The 27,189-nt window shown below is 45.0% G+C and overlaps 1 protein-coding gene across 6 annotated transcripts in view; it reads left to right on the top strand.

Annotated features, from left to right (window-relative positions):
• Positions 1-27,189, top strand: part of RABGAP1 (RAB GTPase activating protein 1) — a 172,402-nt gene that overhangs the window by 62,643 nt on the left and 82,570 nt on the right. For all 6 annotated transcript variants that reach the window (XM_055123727.1, XM_055123732.1, XM_055123730.1 and 3 more), the window contains 7 exons: positions 105-262; positions 6,884-6,994; positions 7,475-7,541; positions 8,279-8,381; positions 10,629-10,798; positions 12,901-13,075; positions 21,592-21,685. In XM_055123727.1, coding sequence (XP_054979702.1) covers positions 105-262; positions 6,884-6,994; positions 7,475-7,541; positions 8,279-8,381; positions 10,629-10,798; positions 12,901-13,075; positions 21,592-21,685 — 878 coding nt within the window. The remainder of the gene's footprint in view (positions 1-104; positions 263-6,883; positions 6,995-7,474; positions 7,542-8,278; positions 8,382-10,628; positions 10,799-12,900; positions 13,076-21,591; positions 21,686-27,189) is intronic.

Here is a 27,189-nt window from a genome sequence, read left to right as displayed (position 1 = left end):
AAAATCATTATGGAAAAGATGGGTTACTTTTCATGACCAAGTTACGCTTGGGAACGTCTTCTGCTTCCGTGCTAACCACCCTCTCCTAACACGTCTGGTTGCAGGTGAGCCGGATACTCTATAGCTTTGCCACTGCCTTCCGCCGTTCTGCCAAGCAGGCCCCACTTTCGGCCACAGCTGCGCCCCAGACTCCTGACAGCGACATCTTTACCTTCTCTGTGTCTTTAGAAATAAAAGAAGACGATGGTAAAGGTTATTTTAGGTAGGGCGTCTTGTTTTTATTCATTTCCTTTGAGCTTTTCAACTAACATGCAGTATTTTTAATGATTCAGTGAAACTTGTACATCAGGTTATATAAATTCTCCTTATTTGGGGGAAGTTGTGTTTGGGGGGGGGGTTTGTTTGTTTGTTTGTTTGTTTTTGGTTTGGGACGACACCCAGTAGTGCTCAGGGCTACTTCAGGCTCTGTGCTCAGGGCTCATTCCTGCCAGTGATGGAACCTGGGTCGACCACATGCAAGGCAAGCGCCCTCCCACTATACTGTTGCTCCAGCCCAGATTAAATAATTTTTTACTATGCAGTGATTACTTTCGTAGGTAGAGTTTTGCTTTTGGGTTTTTTTTTTTTAAGGTAAATGATTATAAAGGAAATAGGCAAGATTTAAAGAGTTTTAAAATGATGAAATTCTTTTATGTGAGAAAATACACTATGGTCTGTGTCCAGAGTCTAATACCCTTGCATAAAAGAGGGATCAGAAATCATACCTCTTGGTTTCTAAGTTAAAAATGATACTTTTTTAAGTGGGGCAGAGGACCTTGGAGTAGAAATAAAAGCTTAACAGTTGCTACTATTATCAGGGCGACATTTTCCAAGTTTATTTCCTTGTATCTTCAGTTTCCTCTCCTGGATGCAGTTTCTCATTTTCACATTGAGGTTCTAAGTTAAAATGATACCCTTGCTAACCTGTAAGGCGCTTGCCTTGCATGTGGCCGAACTGGGTTCAACCACTGGCATTCCGTACCGTCCCTGGAGTCCCCCAAGAATAATCTCTGAGTGCAGAGCCCGGAGTAAACCCTGAGCACCGCTGTGTGAGGCCCCAGAGCAAAACAAAAGATGTAACTGCAGGCCAGGAATAAGACTCCCGTGTAAAGACCAACCCTGGCACCTGCAGGGCCCTGAGTTCAATCCTCGGCACCACGAGACTCCTAAACTCTGCCAGGTGGAGCCCCGTTGGTCCCAGTTCTGTCCAGCACTTGCAGGCCACGCCTATTTCGAGTGGGCCTTGAAATATCTAGGGGCCTCGGCGGGAGGGGAGGGGGGGTTCTTTCAGCTCTCGTAGTCATGCCTAGCATCGTGTATCCCCTAGCTCAGCTCCCTTTGCCAAGTAGCCCTTTGATGCACCTCGGGGTGAGGCACATATGCTGGGAGATGACTGATCTTTTTCTCCCCTCTAGTTCCTATCCCAAAACTATTCTTTGTTGGGGAAGTTTCTCCCCCCAACAGTGCCCGGACACGTCATGCGCGGGGTCCAGGCAGACGCGGGGCGAAGGATGATGGGCGCTCTGAGAAACTGCTGATGGCTGTTCACTTTATTGCCAAATACATACATTATAAAGGGTCTCGGCTTACCAGAAAGTCCAATCACATAAAGTCCAGCTTTATTGGCCTGTCCCCTCTCCGACTCTGCCTTGCCCCGGTCCAGTCCCCATCAAGGCTCGATGCTGCAGTTAGGGTGACTCGCTAAGCATACGTGACAGTTTGTGTCTTGGCTTCATGTGACTAGGAGGTCGAGTGAGGCTCAAGGCCGAACACCTGGCGCTGGCCGACAGCCTGTTCCTGCCAACTCTGCCCAGACACTCCCCCTGGTGAGGCCTCGCTTCTGGGCTTCTTTGCAAGGTCGGGTCTTACCGGCCCTAATACCCGTCACCAGGCTCCACAGCTCTTCAGATCGTAATCAGTCGTTGCCGCCAGAATCACTTCCCTCCGTGATTACCTCAAGTGGTTAAAGTAAAATTATATGAAATGAAATTGAGTTCTCATATTTTGCTTTTAAATTAAAAGGCACCAATTAAAAATGACTCATTGTTTGGAGAACTGATAACCCTCGGTCTCCCTCCAAAGGCTTTGGAAGCGTCATGCCATGGGGTATCAATTGGCCAAATCAGTGTGCATTTGGACCACACAGAACTGTGCTCTCTGCTCTCTCAGTGCCTGTGTTTCCCGTCACACAGGGGACTCCGATCCCTCTGCGGTTTGCATTCCCACCCGGGAGAGTAGTATCTGTAATGATAAAAATATCTGTGTTTTGCTTTGAAAGAAACTTTCAAAAATTGTACTCTTCCCTTTATTGCACATAATTTCTGCACATCCTGGTTCTAACCTTCAATTAACGAGTAGAAAAGATTTCTAAAATTTCTAAAATTTCTCAGAGCAGGTAACTAGGATAACTCCTTTGCCGACTGAGTTCAGGCATATTGAAGTAGTAGTATCAGATTCACAAACATCCCTGTTCTGTTTACCCTCGGGCCATGGAAAAAAGCCACATTTGTTTTTCACATTTGTCATGGCTTTGTTGTCTTTGTTAACGTGGTTTGCTGACTTTAGAGTTTATAATAGAAAATAGTGTTGTGTAACCTAATGCTGTGATGGAAACATTGACGTGTATACCTCCCTTTGTCGGGTTTGAACTTGGCAAGCAAAGTTCCTTTTATCTATTGGCTGATATGTCTAGGAATTTATCTGCAGAAATAATCATAGAGGTGCTCCAAGAGCTGTCAACATGAATGTTCACTTAACATTATGTATAATAGCGAGTTTTAAAAAGCAGGTGGAGGGGCTCGAGAAACAGCACAATGGGTGAGCCACTTGCCCTGCATGCACCCGACCCGGGTTTACTCCCTGGCATCATGTGTTGGTCCCTCGAGCACCACCAGGAGTGATTCCTGAGTGCAGAGCCATGAATAAGCCCTGAGCACTGCTGGGTGTGACCCCAAAGGCAAAACAAAATAAAGCACAGAAACAGTGATCCGGCTGAGAGAGCACAGGGCCACGGGCCCTTCTGCACGCAGCTAGCCCAGCTTCGCTCCCCAACCCACAGATCTCCCCTTAGTGTCACCGGGATTGACACCTGAGCCCAGAACCCGGAGTGGCCCCTGCGTATGGCCCAGTGTGCCTCACCACCAAAAAAAAAAAGGGAGTGGTAATGATTGACCAGAATAGTTAACTGAAATATAAGTGTCCAAAAGACTTACCACCCCTTAGCGATATGCACACATGTTTTTAAACATAGCTCATGGTATTGTGCCATAAAATGTATATAGATATGAGCTGGAGCGATAGTACAGCGGGTAGGGCATTTGCCTTGCATGCGGACAACCCAGGTTCAATATCCAGCATCCCATAGGGTCCCCCAAGCACCGCCAGGAGTAATTCCTGAGTGCAGAGCCAGGAGTAACCCCTGAGCACCGCTGGATGTGACCCAAAAAGCAAAAAAAACCCAAAGAACCAAAAAAAAGTATATATAGAGTGCTCTGGTAAGAACACTCTTGTTCCTGAAAAAGCGTAATTCCTCCATTATTAATGTCCGGAACCTAGCTCTTGACTTAGCCCTTAGGAAGATAGAATATTTTCATTTACCCCGTTCAGAGCTGCGATCTTTTTTTGTTTCTTTGAATCTGCTAACTAGCTTCATGAGATTAGTTGATATTTTTTATAGGCCTGACTTTATTGCTTAAAAATAATATCCCAGGGATGGAAAGCCTGTACCTCAGTTTATTCGGGAGGAATTAAATGTAAAATCACTGAGCTGTATTCTGTGATAAATGATGGGGCTAGACCTCTCGAAATCAGTTCCGTGAGCTTCCATGATGGGTGACACGCACCCCCTCCTTCCTCTCAGCACTCAGGACACCAGAGAGCTCTTGATGTTGTCACTGTTGCTGTTTTAAATAACGCTGAAAGAGAACATTTTATTTATTGGGAGGGTTGGGGTGGGCACAAAGTTGTTGGTTTTTTTCTGTAAAATATCGAGAGTTTTTATTTAAACCCGTGCTTATGGTCCTTTTTTTTTTAAAAAAAAATACTTTTTTAAATTGTCGTAGCCAAGATTACATGTTTACAATAGTGTTAATTGTTGATGCTCTCCTGTACAGTTGTTGCATCTCTATCACTCCCCAAAGTGCTCACAATCCTCCTCCCTCCCCTTCTGTTACTGCTCTCCCTCTTCCCTGCCTACCCTGCCTCCTTCCAGTGGACCCGGGGTTTCTAATCTGTTCCCTTATTGCTGTCTCTCCCCTTGTAGTGCTTGGACCACACCCAGAAGTCTCAGGAGCTACTCTGAGCTCTTGGGGGAGGAGGGAGATCTCGAGGGAGGGGGGCTGGTTACTCATGAGACGGTTTCAAGGGATGAACACAGTACTGAGGATTGAACTGGGACAGCTACATGCAAGGCTAGTGCCTTCACCCTTGTACTGTCTCTCTGGCACAAGATTTTATTTTATTTATTTTTTTGCTTTTTGGGGGTCATACCCAGCAATGCTCAGGGGTTACTCCTGGCTCTACACTCAGGAATTACTCCTGGCGGTGCTCAGGGGACCATAGGGGATGCTGGGGATTGAACCCAGGTCGGCCACATGCAAGGCACATGCCCTACCCGCTGTACTATCGCTCCGGGCCCACAAGATTTTATTTTAATAAGTACCCCTAGAACAGACAGACTAATATGGTGTCTATTATTAGTTGAAAATTCAGATGCTGCATTTTGGCATAGGTAAAAATCTCATCAGCCTCAAATTTAGGTTTGACATGCAAGTTTTTCATTGCATGTTTATAATTTCCTTTGCTAATATCTTTGATCTATTTGGGGGTGGGTTGGGGACACACCCAGTGGTGCTCAGGGCTTATTCCTGGCTTTGCGTTCAGGGATCACTCCTGGCAGGACTCCGGAGACCATATGGGGCACAGGGATCAAACCCACGTTGTCCACGTGCAAGGGAAATGCCCTATCCACTGCACTATCACTCCAGCCCAGTCTTTGATTTTTTTTTTGGGCGGGGTAGGATGGGCCACAGCCAGTGATGCTCAGGGCTTACTCCTGGCTCTATACTCGGAAATTAGTTTTGGCAGGGCTTGGGGAACCATATGGGATGCCAGGGATTGAACCCAGATCATCCGCTTGCAAGGCAAGCACCCGACCCACTGTATTTATTTTATCACTCCAGCATCCTGTTCTTTCTCATTTGAGTGGTATATTCTAAATTGGTTACTGTATAACTGGACTTTTGCCCAGTCCTATTTCTTCAGACCTACTTTTTGGGAATGCGAGACAGCTTGAGCTATACACCTTGCAGTGTCAGGGCATAATCTTGGATCTGTGCACAGGAGTCACTCCTGGTGGTGCTTGGCGTACTGTATATGATGCCAGATTTGAACCGGGGGTCAGCTGCATGCAAGGCAGGAGGGGCTTTAGCCCCCAGACTGCCTTTCCATCCCCAGAGCTACTTTCAAATTTAAATTGATAGTCAGAACCGTCATGTAACCCTTTAAAATGCATTCTATTAGAAGTTCGGTACCATTATTGTAAACTTGTACAATAATGGTAAGACACAGTTTAGATTGGCTGCGTAAGGACTTAACTGCCATAGACAGATGTTTGCGTTTGAGAATAAGACAGAATACGTGGTAGGTGACAGAATGGGAGCTTATTTGGATAGTTGTATTTTAAGAATTGTTCAACTTTTTTTCATAAATTGTTTAATGTTATTTTAAATAATCACATAGGCATTGATCTCATCAGCCTCAAATTTGGCTATTGTTTCTTAAGCATTCAGCAGCACACCCTTTACCATTTTGTCTGTAATTCCTGTTTCTTTGAGGATACCTCGTTTCAGCATCCAAATCAGCTGATCCAGGTAGCTTCTTTGTTAGAAGGTGGTCATTTATTTTGGAAAAACAAATGACTAAGTAATTGAAAACTGACATTTTCCTTTTTGGGTATGTGCTAGTAGGTTAGATGTTCGTACTAGGTACCTGACAAATATGAAGTTCTACTTTTAGCGAAAGATTTTTAATTTATTAAATTATTTTAATAAGGTGATTTTCATTTGCAGTTTGATTTTCACTATAGCAAAAGCAGTACATTAAAACCATGCTTTAGGAGAAAAATATATATTATTAATTGGATTACACACAGTAAGGATTATATGCTCACATCCTGGGGTAGGTAACAATCTATATCTTTATATGGTTTTTTTGTTGTTGTTTGTTTGATTTTGGGGGCCATACCCAGCAGTGTTCAAGACTTACTCCTGGTTTTGTGCTCAGGGACCCACTCCTGGTGATGCTCAGGACTGTATGTAGTACCAAGGATCAAACCGAGAATCTCAACCAGGGTTGACCGAATACAAGGCCAGCCCCTTAATCCTTATACTATCCTTATTTTAATTTGACTCTTGAATGGGTTTCTGAGGTCAAGTCTGTGAAGCTTGTCGTTGACCACTAAGCTACCATCATGGCCCCCCGCTAGATCTGAGAAACAGGCACAATAAAATCAAAACCAGTAATTCTCTTCAAGTCACAGGAAAATTTGCTCTAGTATTGAGTTCCCCAGATTTATTTGACCCACGTGCCCCCTTTTGGGAGGGGTGGGGGAAGAATCTCTTGGCATCTCTCTGGAGACGAGTAAGTTGGAAGTGTTCCCCAGTTGCACTCAAGACTGGTTCCCCACCCTGAATGGCTGCAGTGCCCTCCAGTGGGTGGTATCGCCCGCTCTGGGCAATGGCTGCAGTGCCCTCCAGTGGGTGGTATCGCCCGCTCTGGGAAATGCTGCCTTGGTGTATGTCACAGAGAATACTTCGCAAAATTAATGAAATGTATTGTTCTACAGTGCAGTTCCTAAAGATAAGGACAGACAATGCTTTAAATTGCGCCAAGGAATTGATAAGAAGATCGTTATCTATGTGCAACAAACAACTAATAAAGAACTGGCTATTGAAAGGTAAATATTTGCAAAATGTATTTGTGGAATATTTTGTTCCTAGGGAATGCTTTTGGTTTTTTTTTTCTTTTTGAAAAATATTTAATTAATTAATTTATTTTAATTGAATCACCGTGAGAACACTTACAAGGATTTCAGGATGAGATCTCAGTCATACAGTGATCAAACTCAAACACCCATCCCTTCACCAGTGCACGTTCCACCACCAAGAACCCCAAGGAATGCTTTTGGTTTTAGTGACTACGTTATTCTAAGTTTGCTCCCATATTTCTTCAGCTAATGCTGACTTGAACTATGCAATGGTTTAAAAAAAAAAAAGACAGATAAAGAACTTGCTCCTGAAAGAAGTAAGGATTATTTTAGCAATGTAAATTGATCATTTAACTGTGTTCATTTTCTTCCTAGTTAGCTTTTTCAGTAACTTTAAACAATGTTTTGGTTATCTTTGTTTCCAAATTCATGTCAGTTCATTTTTTGCAGGTGTTTTGGTCTTCTCCTTAGTCCTGGAAAAGATGTGCGAAATAGTGACATGCACTTATTAGATTTGGTAAGAGTGAAATTTTTCATTTTTTAAAAGGTTATTTCATTTTACCCCCCTTGAGTCTAATTAATGTGCATTTGTGATGTATTATTGTAGGCTATAAAACATCTTATGACATATAATAGGGATTTTATCATTTCTGACTTTTCTGTTTACTAATGTGATCTGCCCTTATTTTAGTTTAGCCTGAGTTTCTAGACTGTGTGTTAATGCTGATCTACGTTTCTGTCATGTAGTGTTCAAGTGATAATCAAAGAAGAAAACGTATGAGTTTTTTTTGCAAACATTTAAAAATATGATGGTCTTATTGAGGGAGGGAGGGCACTGATTTTAAGATGAATCTGGACTAAGAGGAGGAAGAAAAGAAAAAAAGAATTTGCACTCTTGAGGGTTCGATTGCGAGGGTTTTTTTGCTTGATATTAGTATATTCATATTATATAAAATTCTTTATGTTATAATTATTCACATGATAGAAGAATCCAGTGTATTTTTAGGTAGTGTATTTCTCTGGTGTTTATGTAATTTAATATAATTTACAAGCTTGAATTAACTTTTCAGGGAAAATTGTATAGTCAGATTTTCAGTTTTTTACTAGTCATTCACATAAAGTCCTACCTTTTAAAAGAAATCTTAAACCTCTTTGTATACATTTTTCAACTTGTATTTTTTTAAGGACAGTAAAATGGGGATTAGCTGTTACTCCCTTACTGTTGGATTAATGAGTTTTTGTACTTTCCCTTAGGAATCTATGGGCAAAAGTTCAGATGGAAAATCCTATGTAATTACTGGGAGCTGGAATCCAAAGTCCCCTCATTTCCAAGCTGTCAATGAAGAAACTCCTAAAGGTAATAAACGGCTGACATCATTGTAGAATATTGAGTCCCAGGAGACTAAATATTAGTAAATATTAGCCTATTTATTTATTTATTTATTTATTTATTTTTTGCTTTTTGGGTCACACCCAGTGATGCACAGGGGTTACTCCTGGCTCTGCACTCAGGAATTACTCCTGGCGGTGCTTGGAGGACCATATGGGATGCTGGGGATTGAACCCAGGTCGGCCTCGTGCAAGGCAAATGCCCTACCCGCTGTGCTATCGCTCCGGCCCCAATATTAGCCTATTTATTTCACAAATTGTTTCCCTAGTTATGTTGAAACCAAATAAATGGTTTTTTTTTTTCTCTTGCTATTGTCTGACCCTTTAAATGGGTAGTTCTTTGAGAATAAGACTTGTAAACAAGACATCCTTTTTCCTCACTATTTTTTTTGTTTGTTTTTTGGGTCACACCAGCGATGCTCATGGGTTACTCCTGGCTCTGCACTCAGGAATTACTCCTGGCGGTGCTCAGGGGACCATATGGGATGCTGGGAATCGAACCCAGATCAGCCTCATGCAAGGCAAACGCCCTCCCCGCTGTGCTATCACTTCAGTCCCTTTCCTCACTCTTTTCTAAGGTGAGGCATGAATCTCCCAGGTGGTACTCAGGGACTTGGGGACATTTCCTGCAGTCCTTGGCCGACAGACTGGGCAGTTCAGTGCTGTGACCCAGAGGTCACAGGTGCCACTCAGCAGAGCCGGGAGCCTCTGGAGCTCTCCTGGCTGTCCTGGGGGGCAATGGCACTATCGTGTATACGTGGGTCCCAGCGCCCACAAAGCCTGTTCCAGTCACTGCTGGACTATGTTCCTAGCCCCTTTCCCACATTTTTTAGACCTTTTTTTTTCCCTTGCTTCCTTTTATTTTTATGTCCTTGTTTATTTAGAGACTTACAAATTTAATTTGTTTGGGGAAGATAATATTGCCACATATGGTCAAGAATTCAAAGGCCTTGCAGGGGAAAGTCTATAATAGTTCCCAAGACCCCACCCAGAGGGGCCCACTGTGACAAGTTTTTTACATAACTTTACAGATTTTCTATGGATAAAGTTTTGTCTTCTGGTTCTTTGGACCATATCTGGCCGTGCTCTCGGTTTACTCCTGACTCTGGATAAATGTTTCATTTTGTTTTTTTTTTTTTAAGATAATTCATGCTCTTTCTAAATCTCATTTAATGGCAAAATTATAGTCTATCCTGAAAATACATCATTTGCTTAAAAAGTGTTCACTTTCTTCTTTTTTTTTTTTTTTCCTTTTTTGGGGTCACACCCAGCGATGCACAGGGCTTACTCCTAGCTCTGCACTCAGGAATGACTCCTGGCGGTGCTCTGGGGTGACCATATGAGATCCTGGGGATTGAACCAGTGAAAGGCAAACACCCGCCCCCACTGTGCTATTGCTCCATCCCCAAAAGCATTCACTTTCATACCTTCATGTTCGCTTGTTCATAATGCACCATTTTCACTGAGGCCTATAAATACATAGTTCCCTTTGTTAAATGATTTTAAAATTCAGGGATGTAATTAGCATTACAGAGAAGCCATTGCTTCTTTATTAAAAATAATTGATGGGGGCTGGAGCAATAGTACAGTGGGTAGGGCATTTGCCGTGCACGCGGCCGACCCGGGTTTGATTCCCAGCATCCTGTATGGTCCTCTCAGCACTGCCAGAGGCGATTCCTGAGTGCAGAGCCAGGAGTAACCCCTGTGCATTGCCAGGTGTAACCCCCCAAAAAAGCAAAAAATAAATAAAAATAATTGATGGATTACCTTAAGATATTTTATTTACTTTGGTTTTGGGGGTCACACCTGTCGGTGCTTGGGTGATCCTCCAGACTCCTTGGGTTCCAGGGATGCTCCAGGGACTCTGGGCTTTGCGGGGATCTCACCAGAGTCAGCCACATGCAGGGAGAGAGCCTCAAATCCTGTGTGAAGCCTAAGTTTGTAGTAGAAGTGGTTAGTTTTGGGACCGGAGCGATAGCACAGTGGATAGGGCGTTTGCATTGCATGCTGCCGACCCAGGTTCGATTCCCAGCATCCCATATGGTCCCCCAAGCACCGCCAGGGGTGATTCCTGAGTGCAGAGTCAGTAGTAACCCCTGAGCATCGTTGAGTGTGACCCAAAAGGTGCAAAAAAAAAAAAAAGTGGTTAGTTTTACAATAATCACATAGCAAATATCTTTGCATGTTTTTAAATTTACTTCTCCCCTCTCTCTAGATAAAGTGCTGTTTATGACCACGGCTGTTGATTTGGTAATAACGGAGGTGCAGGAGCCTGTTCGATTTCTCCTAGAGACTAAAGTTCGCGTGTGCTCACCCAACGAGCGATTATTCTGGCCCTTCAGCAAGCGCAGTACTACTGAGAATTTCTTCCTGAAATTAAAGCAGGTACTGCTCTCTAAATACGGGAGGAGGAGCAACAAGAGAAAGGCCCCTTCTGAGGTTGATTTACCACAAAGCCATGTTAGATTGTTAGTGTTGTGTAGTGTTGGATTTTAAATGTAAGAGAATACAGGGTCTCTTATTTTTACCCACTTACAATTTTTGATATATCAAGATTTTGGGCTTTTTTTTTCCTATTTGAGAATCGATACGTACTGATCTTAAACACCATAGATAGTGGTCACAGTGTATTTCCAGCTCGTCTCATTAGAAAAGAGGAAGGAAAAAAAATCACTAAATGTATATATGGGGATTCTGATAGAAGCTGCAAGGTAGCTTGCTGGGCTCTCTTGAGAGGGACGGAGGAATCGAACCCAGATTGGCCGTGTGCAAGGCGAACGCCCTACTTACTGTGTTATCACTCCAGCCCCCTGTACTTTGTATTTCAACCTGAAGAATTTCTAGCACTCCTTTTAGTGAAGAACTCAGGACATAGATGTTTTGTTGTTTGTGTTTTGTTGTTTCTGTTCTGTTGTTGCTGCTTGGGGAGCCACTCCCTGCAGTTCCCAGGCGCCCCCAGGACTACGTGCAGTGCACGGGGTGGGAGCAGGGGGACACGAGATAGCACTCCTGTTCCGTGGAGCTGTTTCCCCAGGCTTCTGTCCGCTGCTTTTCAGCCTGACATGCCTGCCTTTTTGCAGGTACTTGGAATCTAGTGCAGGGTAGGGGCCACGCCCGTGGAGAGCAGAGGTTCATGGTGGAGAGGCCCTCAGGTTCAGGCCCCTCAAAGGGCCGCCCCCAAGCTGGACAGCCCCCCTTTCCAAAGTCGGTGCCTAACCTGGGGGCTCTGCCTCCCGGTGCCTGCAGAGGCATCCTGGAGGAGGAGCGTTGGAGACGTGTCGTCCTGGCTCTGGTCTCGTCTCAGTGACAGGGTGGCCCTTCAGGCTTATCGGCAGAGGCTGTGTGGGCCCTGACCGTCCTGCTCCGCCCAGCTCTGCCCAGCCCCCCGTTCCGTCCCTCCCGGGGCACCGGAGGCAGCTTACATAAAGTCAGCATCTCGCCTGCCTCCTGCCTCCTGCTGACCGTGCAGGCGCTCCAGCCACCTCCTCCGCTGCCACTTCCCTTCAGAGATGAGCTCTGGAAATGGGCGAGAGGCTGTTGGAGCCACTTTGTCATTTTACCGGAGAGTCTCCTTCCTTGGGTTTAAATTTTCAGCTGTCTCAGTGCCGTGAGGCAGAGGAAGAGGGACTGACAGAGAATGAGCACATTCTGTATCTCAACAAACATAGGAGGAAGGGCTGGAGTGATAACACAGCGGGTAGGGTGTTTGCCTTGCACGTGGCCGACCCAGGTTCGATTGCCAGCAGCACATATGGTCCCCTGAGCACCACCAGGAGTAATTCCTGAATGCAGAGCCAGGAGTAGCCCCTGTGTATTGCTGGCTGTGACCCAAAAAGCAAGGAAAAAAAAAAAAGAGGAGGGTAAGACCCAAAGACAATAGAAATGAAGCTGGCCCCAGTGTGAGGAGGGTGGTGGGTCAGACAAGGGCTCACGGTGGCAGTGATAGGAGAGTGGGAAGGGATCTCTCTGGACCAGGACTGGGTGCTGAAAGGAGGGAAAGTGGAATACCTGATGCCCTTTCAGAAGCAGTATTGCAGTCCACAGCCCCTAAAAGGAGAAAGGGGGCTGGAGCCATAGCACAGCGGGTAGGGTGTTTGCTTTGCACGTAGCCAACCCGGGTTCAAATCCCAGCATCCCATATGGTCCCCTGTGCATCGCCAGGTGTGACCCAAAAAAAAAAAAGGGGGGGGGGAGGGAGGGAGGGAGGGAGGGAGGGAGGGAGGGAGGGAGGGAGGGAGAGAGAGAGAGAGAGAGAAGTAAATAAAGGGGAAAAAGTCTTGCCGCGTGCAAGGCAAGTGCCTTCACTCCTATAGTGTTTCTCTGGCTTCTCCAGGGGTTCTTGAATCTAAGCATTTGAGTTGAAGCACAGTTTTCTATTTACGAAAGGTACATTTAGTATAGATCTTTTCTCGCTGTGTAAATAATAAGATGTAGTGCTTAACATAAATGATGATTTTTACCGCTTAATTTTTTTTCCACTCTTCAAGATAAAGCAGAAGGAGAGAAAGAATAATGCTGATACTTTATATGAAGTCGTGTGCTTGGAAAGCGAATCAGAGAGAGAGAGAAGGAAAACCACAGCAAGTCCCTCGATCCGCCTTCCGCAGTCCGGGTCGCAGAGCTCAATGATTCCTTCTCCTCCGGAAGACGATGAAGAGGAAGGTAAGTCAGAAGGAGGGATTGACACCTGTTTCTGAGGGGGATCACGGGGGTTGTGGTCATTTTACCAGGAAAACTGATGGTATGATGTAACCTTTGGAATTACGAGTCTTCAGTAGGCCTAGAATTCAAAAGTGACATGGAATTCCTTTTCAGATCTTATTAATCAGGTTTGAAAGAATAAAGTTTATAAGTAGTGCTTAAAAATAGAAAAACAGGTGCATATGCTGCCTGGGCCCATGTGCTGCTTGTGCCCATGTGGCCAAGCACATGTGGTGCCCGAGCACATGTGTCGCCCGCATCTCCCACCTTGAGATGTGTACTTTCATGCTTTCGTGTCCAGTGCTAGGATGTGTGTAGAGCTTCCTCCACCCTTGGAGAAGCCCGAATTCTCTCTTGAGTGCGTTATTCTTACTGTTTTCTATCCCACTTATCCCTTCCTCCTTCCCTCAGAAACCTCTGAATAAAATCTATTTACTTCAAAAAATATATATAGAAAAACAAACCAAATTCAAGTCCAGGGGCGAATACAGGGAGTTAGGGCCTTGCCTTTCATGTGCCCAGCCCCGGTTCCCCCCATGGGACCACTGTGGTCTCCCAGCATCGCGGGTGGTCAGCCCTGAGCACAGAGTCGGGACTAGCCCCTGAGCATGGCCAGGGGTGGCCTAAAAACCCAAAAAGTAATAAAACAGAATGAAACAAAAATCAGTCTTCTGCTAACTTGATACATTAGAATATTTACACAAGAAATTTGACATAGTTATCACCCAAATAAATCTCCCAACTACTGGCGCAAGGTCGCTTGGTTAAGTGTGACTTCCACAGAGGCAAAATTTAATGCGCACATTTATATGTATTTGTTGGATTTTAATACTGCTAATAGAGTTCTTTATGATTCATCCATTGAAATAAACTCAGTTTTTCTTAAGAGATACTATGTGGAAGTAAGAAATAAAGGGAAGAAATACAGGTAAAGTGAAGTTTGGGGAACATTCTCTAAGTTTAAGTTAGTGTCAAGACTGCACTTTAAAAAAAGAAAAAGAAAAAAGGGGCTGGAGAGATAGCACAGCGGGTAGGGCGTTTGCCTTGCACGCGGCTGACCCGGGTTCAAATCCCAGCATCCCATATGGTCCCCTGAGCACGGCCAGGGGTAATTCCTGAGTCAGGAGTAACCCCTGTGCATCGCCAGGTGTGACCCAAAAGGCAAAAAAAAAAAAAAAAAAAAAAAACTGCACCTTTTTTTCTTAGGTTTTGGGGTCACACCTGGCAGCCTTCAGGAGTTACTCCTAACTCACCAGTAGGGCATCATTCCTTGAGATACTTGGGGTACCCTAGGGGATGCTCAGATTGAACCCAGGTGGGCTGCGTGCAAGACAAACACCCTCCCCCACTGCCTTTTGACTCCGTCCCTCAAGACTTTTAAAGGAACCATAGAAGCAGCTTGTGAATCTGTTCTGTGTCTATTAGAGGAAGTGCTCTAGAAAGTAAAAGTGAATTTATTTTTCATTATGGGAGAGTGATGGTTTGTCACGAAGAGAAGTTTTTGATTTGGAAGCTTCAACATGCTAAGAGAACAGAGAGACACGCAGCTGGTTTGGACATTGGGGCTAAGAGGAGATGGCATTAAGAAAGGCACGGGAGGCAGGAGTGATTGGATCACAAGAGATACACACCCCGAAATATTCCAAAGTACCTGTGTGCTTTCCAGGGTTGGTGGAATGGCTGGCTTTGCAGCTTCCGTCTCCCTGATGACTTTCAGCTTAGGATCTCCTCTTACTTTAGCAATAGTAACAATCCCAGTTACATGTTACATAGTACTTTGTGTGCAGTTACTTTGTTATAAAGTAATCTTTGTTTATGTTACTCTAACAAAAATCTTGAAAAGTTCCACGATGATTTGTTATACTCAGTTTGCCTATAAAGAAATGAAGCGTCAGAAAAATAAATTTGCCCGCAAGCCATGGCATACCATTGGCACCGGCTCGCCGTGGGGCGCGGGCATTTGAATTCACGTCTCTTGAGTTTACAGTGCGAACATTCTTCTGTCATCTTTGGGCATTGAGTTCGCATACAGCAGTTTGAAGTACAGAGGACGTGCACGAGCCCGTTTAGAGCTGTCAGAGATACAATCCAGAGCGCCCTCCTGGGACTCCTGGGGCTTCTAGCAGTTTCCTTCTAGTTCATAATTCTTTGGGTTTTTTTGTTTTTTTTTCTTTTTGGGTCACACCTGGCGATGCACAGGGGTTACTCCTGGCTCTGCACTCAGGAATTACCCCTGGCGGTGCTCAGGGGACCATATGGGATGCTGGGATTTGAACCCGGGTCGGCCGCGTGCAAGGCAAATGCCCTACCCGCTGTGCTATCTCTCCAGCCCTAGTTCATAATTCTTTTTTTTTTTTTTCCCTCTTTGGGTCACACCCAGCGATGCTCAGGGGTTTCTCCTGGCAGTGTTTGGGGTACCCTATAGGATGTTGGGGATTGAACCCGGTCAGCCACACGCAAGGCAAATTCCCTACCCACTTTTGTACTATCACCCCGGCCCTAGTTCATAACTGTTAAGGCGATTGAGCAGACCCCCATTTTACAGGATGATCCTTTAAGATTTTACCAAATTGTGGAGTACAGTCCACACTCGAAGTTTGTTTCTGGCGGATGGTGCAGGCCCCACCTAGTGATGCTCGGGGCTTCCTCCTGGCTCTGCACTCAGGGACCACTCCTGCTGGGGCTCAGGGGACCATACGGGATCAAACCCAGGTTGGCCACGCGCAGGGCAAGTGCCCTACGTGCTGTACTACCTCTCTGATCCCTGTATATTTTAAACCTTAAAAACGGTTTGATGGTTATGTGGTGGCAGCTCTTCTTTAAACTCAGCAGTAATGACAGTGCTCAGAGCAGGAGCTGTGAGAAGACGGGGGGGGGGGGGGGGGGGTAGGAGTGCCTGGTTTACACACAGGAGCCCCGGGTTCATACCCAGCACAACCGCATGTTCCCCTCCCCCCCCCCCGCCCCGCACTGCATATGGTCGGCAGAGCCCGCCAGGAGTGATTCCTGAGTGCAGAGCCAGGAGTAACTCCTGAGCACCTCTGAATGTGGCCCAAAAAACAAACCCCCAAAAATGGGCCCAGAGATTGGGCATTGTCTTCTCGCTCTGCACATTTGCTGCTGGTGCAGATTCTTCCTTATTATTGTGCGGAGTGTTTGAAGGCATCTGCTGACACTCTGCAATTGCGGAGAGAGAAAGACTGAAGACAGCAATAGCCTGGAGGAATCCGTGAACACAAGAGCCAGATTCATGGACGGGAGAGTGTGTGTGCTCTTCTGTCCAGTGTTTCTCGATCTGTCGAGTTTCCGGCATGTTAGATGCTCAGTGGCGGGATGGGTGAACCTCCCGGCTTCTCTCTGTGTGGACACTCAGAACTGAAGAAGCTTCTTTTTGGAGGGAGCGGAGCAGGGGGGAGAGTCACACCGGCAATGCTCAGGGGTTACTCCTGGCTCTGCACTCAGCAGTCACTCCTTAGTGGTGCTCGGGGAACCATATGGGATGCCGGGGATCGAACCCAGGTCAGCAGCGTGCAAGGCAAACGCCCTACCTGTTATTCTACTGCTCCGGCCCTGAAGAAGCTTCTTACTGGCCATCTTAAAATTCTCTTCAGCCTTGTTTATGAACCATGCATGGTCCTGTAGTGCTCTTTCTGCTCTGAAAAGAAATGGCTGTAATCCAGGCTTTTTATCCACAAGACATTTTTGCACCCAGGGCCTGGAAACATGCTCCTATAAAGGGAGATGTTCATGAGCCAGTGGGGATGCCACAGGGCTTAAAGCACTTGCATTCTGCTGACACTGGTTTGAATCCCTGCCACCGCATATGGTCACCTGAGCATAGAGCCATGAATACCCTGAGTACCACCAGGTGTGGCACCAGAACCTAGAAGAAAAATGGGGTGAGGTATTCACAAACAGCATTCTGAAGTTGTCGGGTAGCACACTTGCCCTGCGCACAGCCAACCTGGGTTCCATCCTCAGCATCCCGCTCAGTCCCTTGAGCACTGCCAGGAGTGATTCCTGAGTGCAAAGCCAGGGCTGACTCCTGATCATTGCCAAATGTGACCCAGAAACCAAAAAAAGGGAAGAAGAAGGAAAAAAAGTAAAGTCATATGCTTTCTCCCCTTCATAATCTTCCGTTAGATATATAGAATTCTAAACTCTGAACTACGTAATTTGGAATTTCATTTATTCCAACTCACTGCTACTGATTTTTTGGAAAGTTTAAATTTTAATACTTTTTTAATAGCTACTTGCAACCGAAGAGTCATGTAACATTTTTTTTTTCTATTTGGGTCAAACCCAGCGATGCACAGGGCTTACTCCTGGCTCATGCACTCAGGAATTACTCCTCGCGGTGCTCGGGGGGACCATATGGGATGCTGGGAATCGAACCCAGGTCGGCCACGTGCAAGGCAAACGCCCTCCCCACTGTGCTATTGCGCCAGCCCCCAAGTCATGTAACATTTTGACGGGAGTTAACCTGCACCATCAGAGATCATTTTGACCAAGTGGTGAATAGGGGAGGTTTTTCTTTCTCATTCATCTACAGAAAACATTTCACTTTACGCTCAGACGATCCTCTTCTGTCTTGCTGTCAATACTCTTGATAATGGCATTTATAAAGGAGACATATGATAATTATTGTCAAGGCTTTCTGGGTCTTTAAAAATAAATATTCTTAAATAATTACTCTCCTCAGTGGGGTACAGATTCATGGTAGAGTCACTAGAGGTATAAAAATCCAAACATTGTAGGTAAATTAGATTAAAACAATACTTTCCCCCGTGAGGCACAGGGGGAAAGTATTGTAGCCAGTGTTGAAATGTTAATGATTTTGGAGGCAATTTGTCAGTAAGTTGAAGATCTTTAAAATTCTACATATTTTAGCCCACTTCTGAGCATATAAGCAATGAAAACAGTGAACTTTGTTCTGATATTCTCTGTAATAAGTTAACCCCTCCCCAGCAGTTTCTTGCTAAGGAGAAATTGACTAAGCACCGTGGGTTTTTTTTTTCTTTTTCTTTTTCTTTTTGGGTCACACCCAGTGATCACACCCAGTAATTTCTGGTTTATGCACTCAGGAATTACTCCAGGCGGTGCTCCTGGGACTGTGTGGGATGCTGGGAATCGAACCCGGGTCAGCCGTGTGCAAGGCAAACACCCTACCCATTGAGCTATCTCTCCAGCCCCAGCACCTTTCTTCTTAATCCTTATTTCATGCCTCCACTTCACTTACACTTCCCAAATCTCACGTGGCTTCATCAATTCATTTTCCAGTTTTGTTTACTTTGTTCATAGCTTATAACCTTCAGATTTGCATTTGAATCTTCCTAATTTCTCTCTCTTTTTTTTTTAAGCTTTGTAAAGATTGGTTTGAGGTCCTGGATTTCAGGCCTCTCGGTGATGGCTTCCCTCACCTCACACACCGCACCACTGTAGCCACGTCAGCCCCCCAGGGCCCAGGGTCGGCCCCTTCCAGTGAATCTCACTGAGTTCTTGAATCGGGTTTGAAATTATTTGTTTCTGTTCTTTTAAATATTTTGTGCTTTCTACTGTAAATCACTGCCATTGTAGAAAATTCAGAGCTAAAACCATGGGGAAGGCTCTTGCCTTGCACGTGGCCGACCCCCGTTCAGTGGTCGCATGAGGACCGCCAGGTGTGTTTCCTGAACGCAGAGCCAGGAACAACCCCTGAACATTGCCAGGTGTAGCCCAAAAGCAAGAACCAAGAAAAAGGGGGAAAAAAAATCTATTGGAACTCCATCCCTCGGATGCTCAGATGTGGTCATTGTTAAACTTCAGTGTAATTCATCCCAAACCATTTTTTTTTAATTTTTTTAATTTATTTATTTTTAATTAGAGAATCACCGTGAGGGTACAGTTACAGATTTATACACTTTTGTGCTTATACATCCCTCATACAAAGTTCGGGAACCCATCCCTTCACCAGTGCCCATTCTCCACCACCCGTAAACCCAGCGTCCCTCCCGCCCTCCCCAATCCCATCTCCCTCACCCCACCCTGCCACTGTGGCAGGGCATTCCCTTCTGTTCTCTCTCTCTAATTAGCTGTTGTGGTTTGCAATAAAGGTGTTGAGTGGCCGCTGTGCTCAGTCTCTACCCTCATTCAGCCCGCAACTCCCTTCCCCCACATGGCCTTCGACTACAATGTAGTTGGTGATCGCTTCTCTGAGTTGCCCTTTCCCCAGAACGTGAGGCCAGCCTCAAAGCCATGGAGTCAACCTCCTGGTACTTATTTCTACAGTTCTTGGGTGTTAGTCTCCCACTCTGTTATTCTATATACCATAGATGAGTGCAATCTTTCTATGTCTGTCTCTTTCTTTCTGACTCATTTCACTCAGCATGAAACTTTTCATGCCCATCCACTTAACTACAAAATTCTTGACCTCCTTTTTTCTAACAGCTGCATAGTATTCCATTGTATAGATGTACCAAAGTTTCCTCAACCAGTCATCCGTTCTGGGGCATTCGGGTTTTTTCCAGATTCTGGCTATTGTAAACAGTGCTGCGATGAACATACATGTGCAGATGTCGTTTCGATTGTACTTTTTTGCCTCTCTGGGATATATTCCCAGCAGTGGTATTGCGGGGTCAAATGGGAATTCAATATCTAATTTTTTGAGAATCGTCCAAATTGTTTTCCAGAAGGGCTGAACCAGTCGGCATTCCCACCAGCAGTGAAGAAGGGTCCCTTTCTCCCCACATCCTCTCCAACAGCGGTTGCTTTTGTTCTTTTGGATGTGTGCTAGTCTCTGTGGTGTGAGGTGGTATCTCATGGTTGTTTTGATCTGCATCTCTCTGATGATTAGTGATGTAGAGCACTTTTTCATGTGCCTTTTGGCCATTCGTATTTCTTCCTTGGTAAAGTTTCTGTTCATTTCTTCGCCCCATTTTTTGATGGGGTTGGATGTTTTCTTCTTGTAGTGTTCAACCAGTGCTTTATATACCATTGATATCAACCCCTTATCTGATGGGTATTGTGTAAATATCCTTTCCCATTCTGTGGATAGTCTTTGTATTCTGGTCACTGTATGTTTTGCGGTGCAGAAGCTTTTTAGTTTAATGTAGTCCCATTTGCTGATCTCTGTTTTTACTAGATTGCTTAGTTCCGTGTCACCTTTGAAGATACCTTTATCTTCAATATCGTGGAGGGTTTTGCCGACCTTGTCTTCATTGTACCTTATGGCATCCCAAACCATTTTTTAATTTTCTATGATTGGTTAGATTATAATGAAGGTTTGTACTTGATGTTTTTATTTTATGTCATTTTTTGTCTTCTCATGTAAATAAATGTCTGGAAACAATTACATTTCCTTTGTGTATAACTGACTTAATTTTTTCTTTCTGTTTGCTGTCTCTTCCCTTTGCTGTTGATGTGATTAATGAGGGAGTTACACACACACACACACACGCACACACACACACACACACACACAAGAGTGATGAGTGGCTGGGACGCACATATGTCTCGACTTGCAGTGCTCCCTGGAGGTAGTGGCCCTCACACAGCTGACCATGGTGCTCCATGAGATTCATGCTCCCTTTAGTTGAGTTCCCTCCCACATCTTTGCCAAGGGCCATCCTTGGCAGTGGAGCATGCCAGTTCTGGCCATGGTGGTGGCCAGGAGTCGCCATGGGGCTCACATGTGTTGACGGGAGTTCACTTGCTGGCTGTGGTACTCACACATGTTTTTAGTTGTATGCAGGAGCCACTGTTTGGTAAACACACATACCTTTTTGATTTTTGGTTTTTGTTTTGTTTTGTTTTTTGCTTTTGCTTTTTGGGTCACACCCGGCGATGCTCAGGGGTTCCTCCTGGCTCTGCATTCAGGAACTACTCTTGGCAGTGCTCGGGGGACCATATGGGATGCTGGGGATTGAACCTGGGTGGGCCGGGTGCAAGGCAAACGCCCTCCCCGCTGTGCTATCACTCCAGCCCCCTTTTTGAATTTTGTGATTCTTTTGCACATACCTGGTTGTGGTGCAGTTGGAAATACCATGCCAGGGATCCCAGCTGAGGTGCCGAGATGGTGCTGTGTGCTTATGGTGACGTCAGGGACTTGAGTTGGTGACACATTCTAGACCCCTGTTGTTTTTCTCCAGTCCCTTTAGCAGTTCATTGAAAATATTATAGATATTATAAACAAAACTGCTGTCTATTTTATATAGAGCTGCTTGCTCTGGAAAAGAATATAGGTGTATCATCACCTTAATGCGATCATTTTATAACTGGATGGTCTCTTTTTATAGCTCAGAAGCAAATGAGTTTTAAAGCAATTATATCGGTATTCTGTGTAGGTCCAAGTTTATTTATGTATATTTATATTCTCGGGGCGGGGGGAAGTGACTTTATGCTCTGTGTAAAATATTTTTAGTGATACTGTCATTTTCATGCCATTCTTTTCCCTCTCATAGTCACGTTTTTACCTTTTGTGTGTGTTTCGTTTATTAAAGATAATGATGAACCCCTCTTGAGTGGATCCGGTGATGTATCCAAAGAATGCGCAGAAAAAATTCTTGAAACATGGGGAGAACTGCTGTCAAAATGGTAAGATATAGTCTAAGATTTCTCCTTTTTTTTTTTAATCCACAATTATTATAGTTAGGAACCTTGCCTAGTTACAAAATGTAATTTGTAGCTAGTAATAAAAACCTGTAAACCAGATATTCATAAAATTCTGCTTTTAGAGGTTTATCAGAGTAAGAGTCAAAAATCTGAAGTCAGCCTTCAGAATATCAAAGGTGCAGTAAGTTCTCCTTGATGCAGAACACACCTATTTAAATGTAAGTCCAAGAGAAGTTCAGTCAGCGAAGGTATCCTTTCCCTGGGGGAGGTTAGGAACTGCGGACTGAGAGTAGCAGCAGTGAAGGCACTGCACAGTTGTCGAGGGTTTCAAGAGTTCTGCCAGTTCCCTAGAGTCACTGGAATGATCTCAGGTGAGATTTTTTTTTTTCCATCTCTGTGTTAAGTACTTGGCGTGATAAGGCAGTGTTACCAGTATAGCAAGGATCTACTACTCTGTCGATTACTTTTCTACTACTAAGAAAATTCAGAACTATTCATCATCTAAAGCGATAGCTTAGCAATAATAATGTTAAGAAGCATTACCCTAAAGGGCTGAAGCAATAGCACAGCGGGTAGGGCGTTTGCCTTGCATGTGGCCGACCCGGGTTTGATTCCCAGCATCCCATATGGTCCCCTGAGCACCGCCAGAAGTCATTCCTGAGTGCAGAGCCAGGAGGAACCCCTGTGCATCGCCAGTTGTGACCCAAAAAGCAAAAAAAAGAAGAAGAAGAAGAAGAAGAAGCATTACTCTAAAGACAGACTGGAGTGATTAGCCCAGTGGGTAGGGCATTTCCTTGTACACAGCTGACCCGGGTTTGATTCTTCCATCCCTGTCATTGAGACTGGCAAGCTACTAAGAGTATCCCACCCGCATGGCAGAGCCTGGCAAGCTACCCGTGGCATATTCGGTATGTCAAAAACAATAACAACGAGTCTCACAATGGAGACATTACAGGTGCCTGCTCGAGCAAATTAATGAGCAACGGGACCACAGTGCTACCCTAAAGACACCACATCCAGCAGTGCTCAGGGCTTACTTCTGGCGTTGCACTCCAGGGTCACTTTTTCCAGACTCGGGGGACCATGTAGGATGCCAGGGATGGAACTCAGGTCAACTTTGTGCAAGGCAAGCATCCAGCCCACTACACTATCACTCATGCCTTTTGAGTCCTATTTCTAAACTCCCTTAAACAACTGGCATTTTGCTTCCATAGGCCTGTCACTTGGGGAACTGATTTGGGGTTTGTTTGTTTGTTTTCCAGAAGTTTTAACTATTGATTAAGACATTCACTCTATACTTAGTAAAACAGTGTCTCCAAATTCTAAAACCTTTTTTTTTTTTTTTTTGCTTTTCTTTTTGAGGGGTCACACCCGGCAATGCACAGGAGTTACTCCTGGCTCTGTACTCAGGAATTACTCCTGGCGGTGCTCGGGGGACCATATGGGATGCTGGGAATCGAACCTGGGTCGGCCGTGTGCAAGGCAAACGCCCTACCCACTGTGCTATCGCTCCAGCTGCAATTCTGAAACTTTTCATGCCCTTAAGGGACAGAACTACAAGAGGGCATCTTCTGCCTGAGAACTCTCGTGTCGTTTTTACACTTTTGGAAAAACTCTCCAAGTTGGGGGAATGGCAAATGAGCCCAGAAAAAAAGCATAAACCAAAGCATGTTTTGTCTTAGAAAGGTGGTTTCAATAACTGAACTCTGTAAGACTCGCCCAGGGGAATAGTTTTCATTTAATTTTTACATTCCTTTAGCAATCAGGAGGCAAACTGCTGATGCTCTCATCACAATTATATTTTCAGTTCGGTACATTTGGAGTGTTTTGACTGCTGGCTGGCAGGGATTTGTTATGTATAAAAAGGTTTCTGCTCTGAAATAGAACTGTAATTGAGACTTGGCATGGTGATATAATGGTATATTTTAAATCATCTAGAGAGAACATTTAGAATCTAGAATTAGAGTCTATTAAATGAATTCATCAGAATTACATAGTTGCTTGCATTTTTTTGTTATTAAGCTGTGATCATTTTATTATTAGTTATGTCCTCCCACCCTTGCAAATTTATTAACAGAGGTTCAATGTCTCAGCTGTCTTAAGAGTCTTCAAAACTGGTTTTGCTTTGAAACAGTTCTGCCTTCAGAAATAGTATCATTTTCTCTTAATTTCTCCATCTTTGTTCATCATTATTATATGTCTTCGACAGATGTAAGCATCATACGGTTGTGAAATTTGGGAGTCTGGTAGGCCTGGCTTTAAATCCTATCTGCCTGTCTTTTGAGATATATGATCTTGGGCAAATTACTTAATACTTTTCAGTCTATTTTTTTCATATAGAAAATACAAGTCAGAGCCATTTAGAATGACGGTTGATTAAAAAGTATTGGTAATTGCACTGATAGTATTCTGTTTTCAGCTACAACTATCCTAAGGGCTAATATTGTTTTTAACAGATGAGGAAGCTAATTGAGTTTAAGTCAGCTATTCCAGTGAGTAATCATAAAGCCAGGGCTTTCAGTCAAGTCTGATCCCAAAACTTGCTTATGTAATTCTACATTAGATTTTTAGCGGCGACTTTGGTAAAGGAACTTTTGAACTCTTATTCTCCAAGTTAATTTTGATATGGTTCTCTGGAGAGGAGAACTCATGTAACAGTAAAACAGTGTGCTGTGATATCTCGCTGTACCACTGTATCACTGTTGTCCCGTTGCTCATCGATTTGCTTGAGCGGGCACCAGTAACGTCTCCATTCGTCCCTGTTGCATTCAGGGTCAGGGGAATGAGGCCTGTTATTGTTACTGTCTTGGGCATATCGAGTATGCCACGGGGTAGCTTGCCAGGCTCTGCTGTGCGAGATTCTGCCGCTGTGATACATAAACTTACTATTATCAAACAACATAAAACTGCTTAAAATAATTTTACTGATTACATAAGTTAAGCTAGGGTTAGCGAATGTACATGAGGGGCCAAATTATTATTTAGGAATTAATAATTTAACCCTAATTAGTTATAATAATCTACAGTTATCAAAATAATAATAGTAATTTATGGGTTAACTGTTACAAGTGTTCAACTCTTGGGGCCGGAGCGATAGTAGGTCATTTGTCTTGCATGTGGCTGACCAGGGTTCGATCCCTGGCACCCCGTTCTGTGCATTTTTCTGCTGCAGTTCTGGAACTGTTTGGAGAAAACTTAAAAACTTTTTTATGTTTTCACCTTCCTTGGGGAGGGGGGGGTGGTTGGGGGGACATACCCAGCTCTGCCCAGGGCTTACTCCTGGCTCTGTACTCGGGGATCATTCCTGACTGCGCTGGTGAGATACGCGGTGCTGGGGATCGAACCTGGGTTGGCCCTGAGCAAGGCGAGAGCCCTTCCCACTGTGCTCTCTCCCCAGCCCCCAACCTTTTTCATATTTTCAGAGTGCCCAGTGACCTGCTCCTGTCAGGGGCTCCCAGAAGCTTTCTAGTCAGTATCCTGCTTTATCCGTGATGCAGTGGCAACAGCAGAGATACGGTCCCGCAGTTAGAGCAGAGACTTGCAAGCTTACTAGTAGTGGCCGGCTGCCCCCTCTTCAGAACGGCAGTTACTCAGTTCCCCCTAGAAATAGACCTTCCGTGAGTGCACGGCCAGCCCCCTGCCCCCGCACCGTTGATCCCAAGGCAGCTCTACTCCCCTTCATCCTTCCAGTGGGCCCGGGGTGCCGGATCGCCCACTTTGGAAAACACCAAACAGGATTTAAAGTGTGAGGACTACTGCAGCCTGCAACGGGCAGGACGCAGGCTGTTGGGCCACACCCGGCGGTGCTCAGGGACGATTCCTTTCTCTGCACTCAGGAGAGAACCACGGCAGTGTTCTGGGGGCCATCGGCTATGCCGGAGAGAAATCCAGGGTCACCCTTACCTCCTGTCCCATCGCTGTGGCCCCCTCCGGTCATGTAATTAACGAGACTCAGCTTTTTTCTTTCTCTGCTGGTAAAAGTGGAGAAACAATCAGGTGTTGGTTGTGAGGCTCAAATAAGATGGTGCACTACAGCCCAGCGAAGGGGGTGGAGAGAGGTCAGCAGCCGGGGCACGTGCTTTGCAGGGCTCAGCTTCAACTCCTGCACGGCATGTGCTCCCCGGACCACCACCCGGTCCAGATCCCTGAGCGGTAGCAGCCTCTGGGTGCTGCTGGGTGTGGCCCCCAAACAAACAAAGCACTTCGTATGTTTATACCAGTATTACCAGGGAAAACAAATTTTCCCTATTATATAAATGAGAGAAAGTAAACTCCTATTCCTTAATAGCTTTTCGTTTGTCTGTTTTAGAGCCACGCCCTGCAGTAATCAGTAAAACAGTTTGCTGTGATATATCGCTGTATCACTGTCGTTCCCGTTGCTCATCGATTTGCTCGAGCAGGCACCAGTAACATCTCCATCCGTCCCTGTCGCATTCAGGGCTTACTCCTAGCTCTGAGCTCAGGGACCTGAGCTCAGATCCCTTCCTGGTAGGACTTGGGGGACCCTCTTTGGTTCCGGGGATCAGACCTGGGTCAGCTGCGTGCAAGGCAAGCACTTTGCCCGCTGTTCTGTTGCCCCAGTCCATGATGTCGCAGTAGTTTGGTTGAAAATTTCTTATATGTCCACCATAATGGTTAAAAGATGTTGCTTGAAGCAAGATGCTGCAAAAACAGCTGAAAATATACTTCAAAGATTCAGTCTAACATAGAACATAAAAATACACTGTTGTTAGTTTTGGTGCAGAGTCAGTTCCGTATCTTTGGCGCTGTGTCCTCAAATTGGAATTTCACTTTGTCTTTTTTCCAACATTTCTGTAATTTCTTTTTTTTTTTTTTTCCTCTGCGGTGCCAGGGATTGAACCCAGGGCCTCACACATGCAAGGCAAGTGCCCTAAAGCCAAGCCTTCTCCTTTGCCTTGCTTTCTCTCCTATAAACTACAGCCATCAAACTTAGAATTTCCAGTTTCATTTTTTATTCAAAACAAAACAACAACAACAACAGCAAACAGCAGTCAAAGGCACTCTGCAAGCAAGCTCACTCTAAAATCCCTGCAGATTTTAATTTCCAGTGCTCTTGGCCACATCTAATTCAGAAGCACCACCCCCCACCCACCCGCCCACCCCCCACCCGCCGTTTTATTGGCATGATATTTTTATTTAGACTTTATATATAATTTAGTTCAATTTTCATAAAAATACCGCTCGGTTTGGCTGGAGAGAGAGCCCGGGGGGTTCAGTGTCTGCTTGCACGTGGGAGGCTCGGGGGCTGGTTCCCACTGCCACATGGTCCCCCGAGCACAGAGTCCAGAATAGCCCCTGACTCCGCTGGGTATGACCCTTCTTCCCCAACCAAAACAAAATGCACCGTAAAGAATCTTTTGTGGGGCCGGAGCAATAGTCCAGCCGGTAGCTACAGCGTTTGCCTTGCATGCGGCTGATCCGGTTCAGTCCCCAGCATCCCATAGGGTCCCCCGAGCACCACCAGC

This window comes from Sorex araneus, chromosome 1, assembly GCF_027595985.1.
Source record: "Sorex araneus isolate mSorAra2 chromosome 1, mSorAra2.pri, whole genome shotgun sequence".
In the NCBI taxonomy this organism is placed as follows: domain Eukaryota; kingdom Metazoa; phylum Chordata; class Mammalia; order Eulipotyphla; family Soricidae; genus Sorex; species Sorex araneus.
Note: the sequence above shows the minus strand (reverse complement) of the source record. Positions and strands in the feature narration are given on the sequence as shown.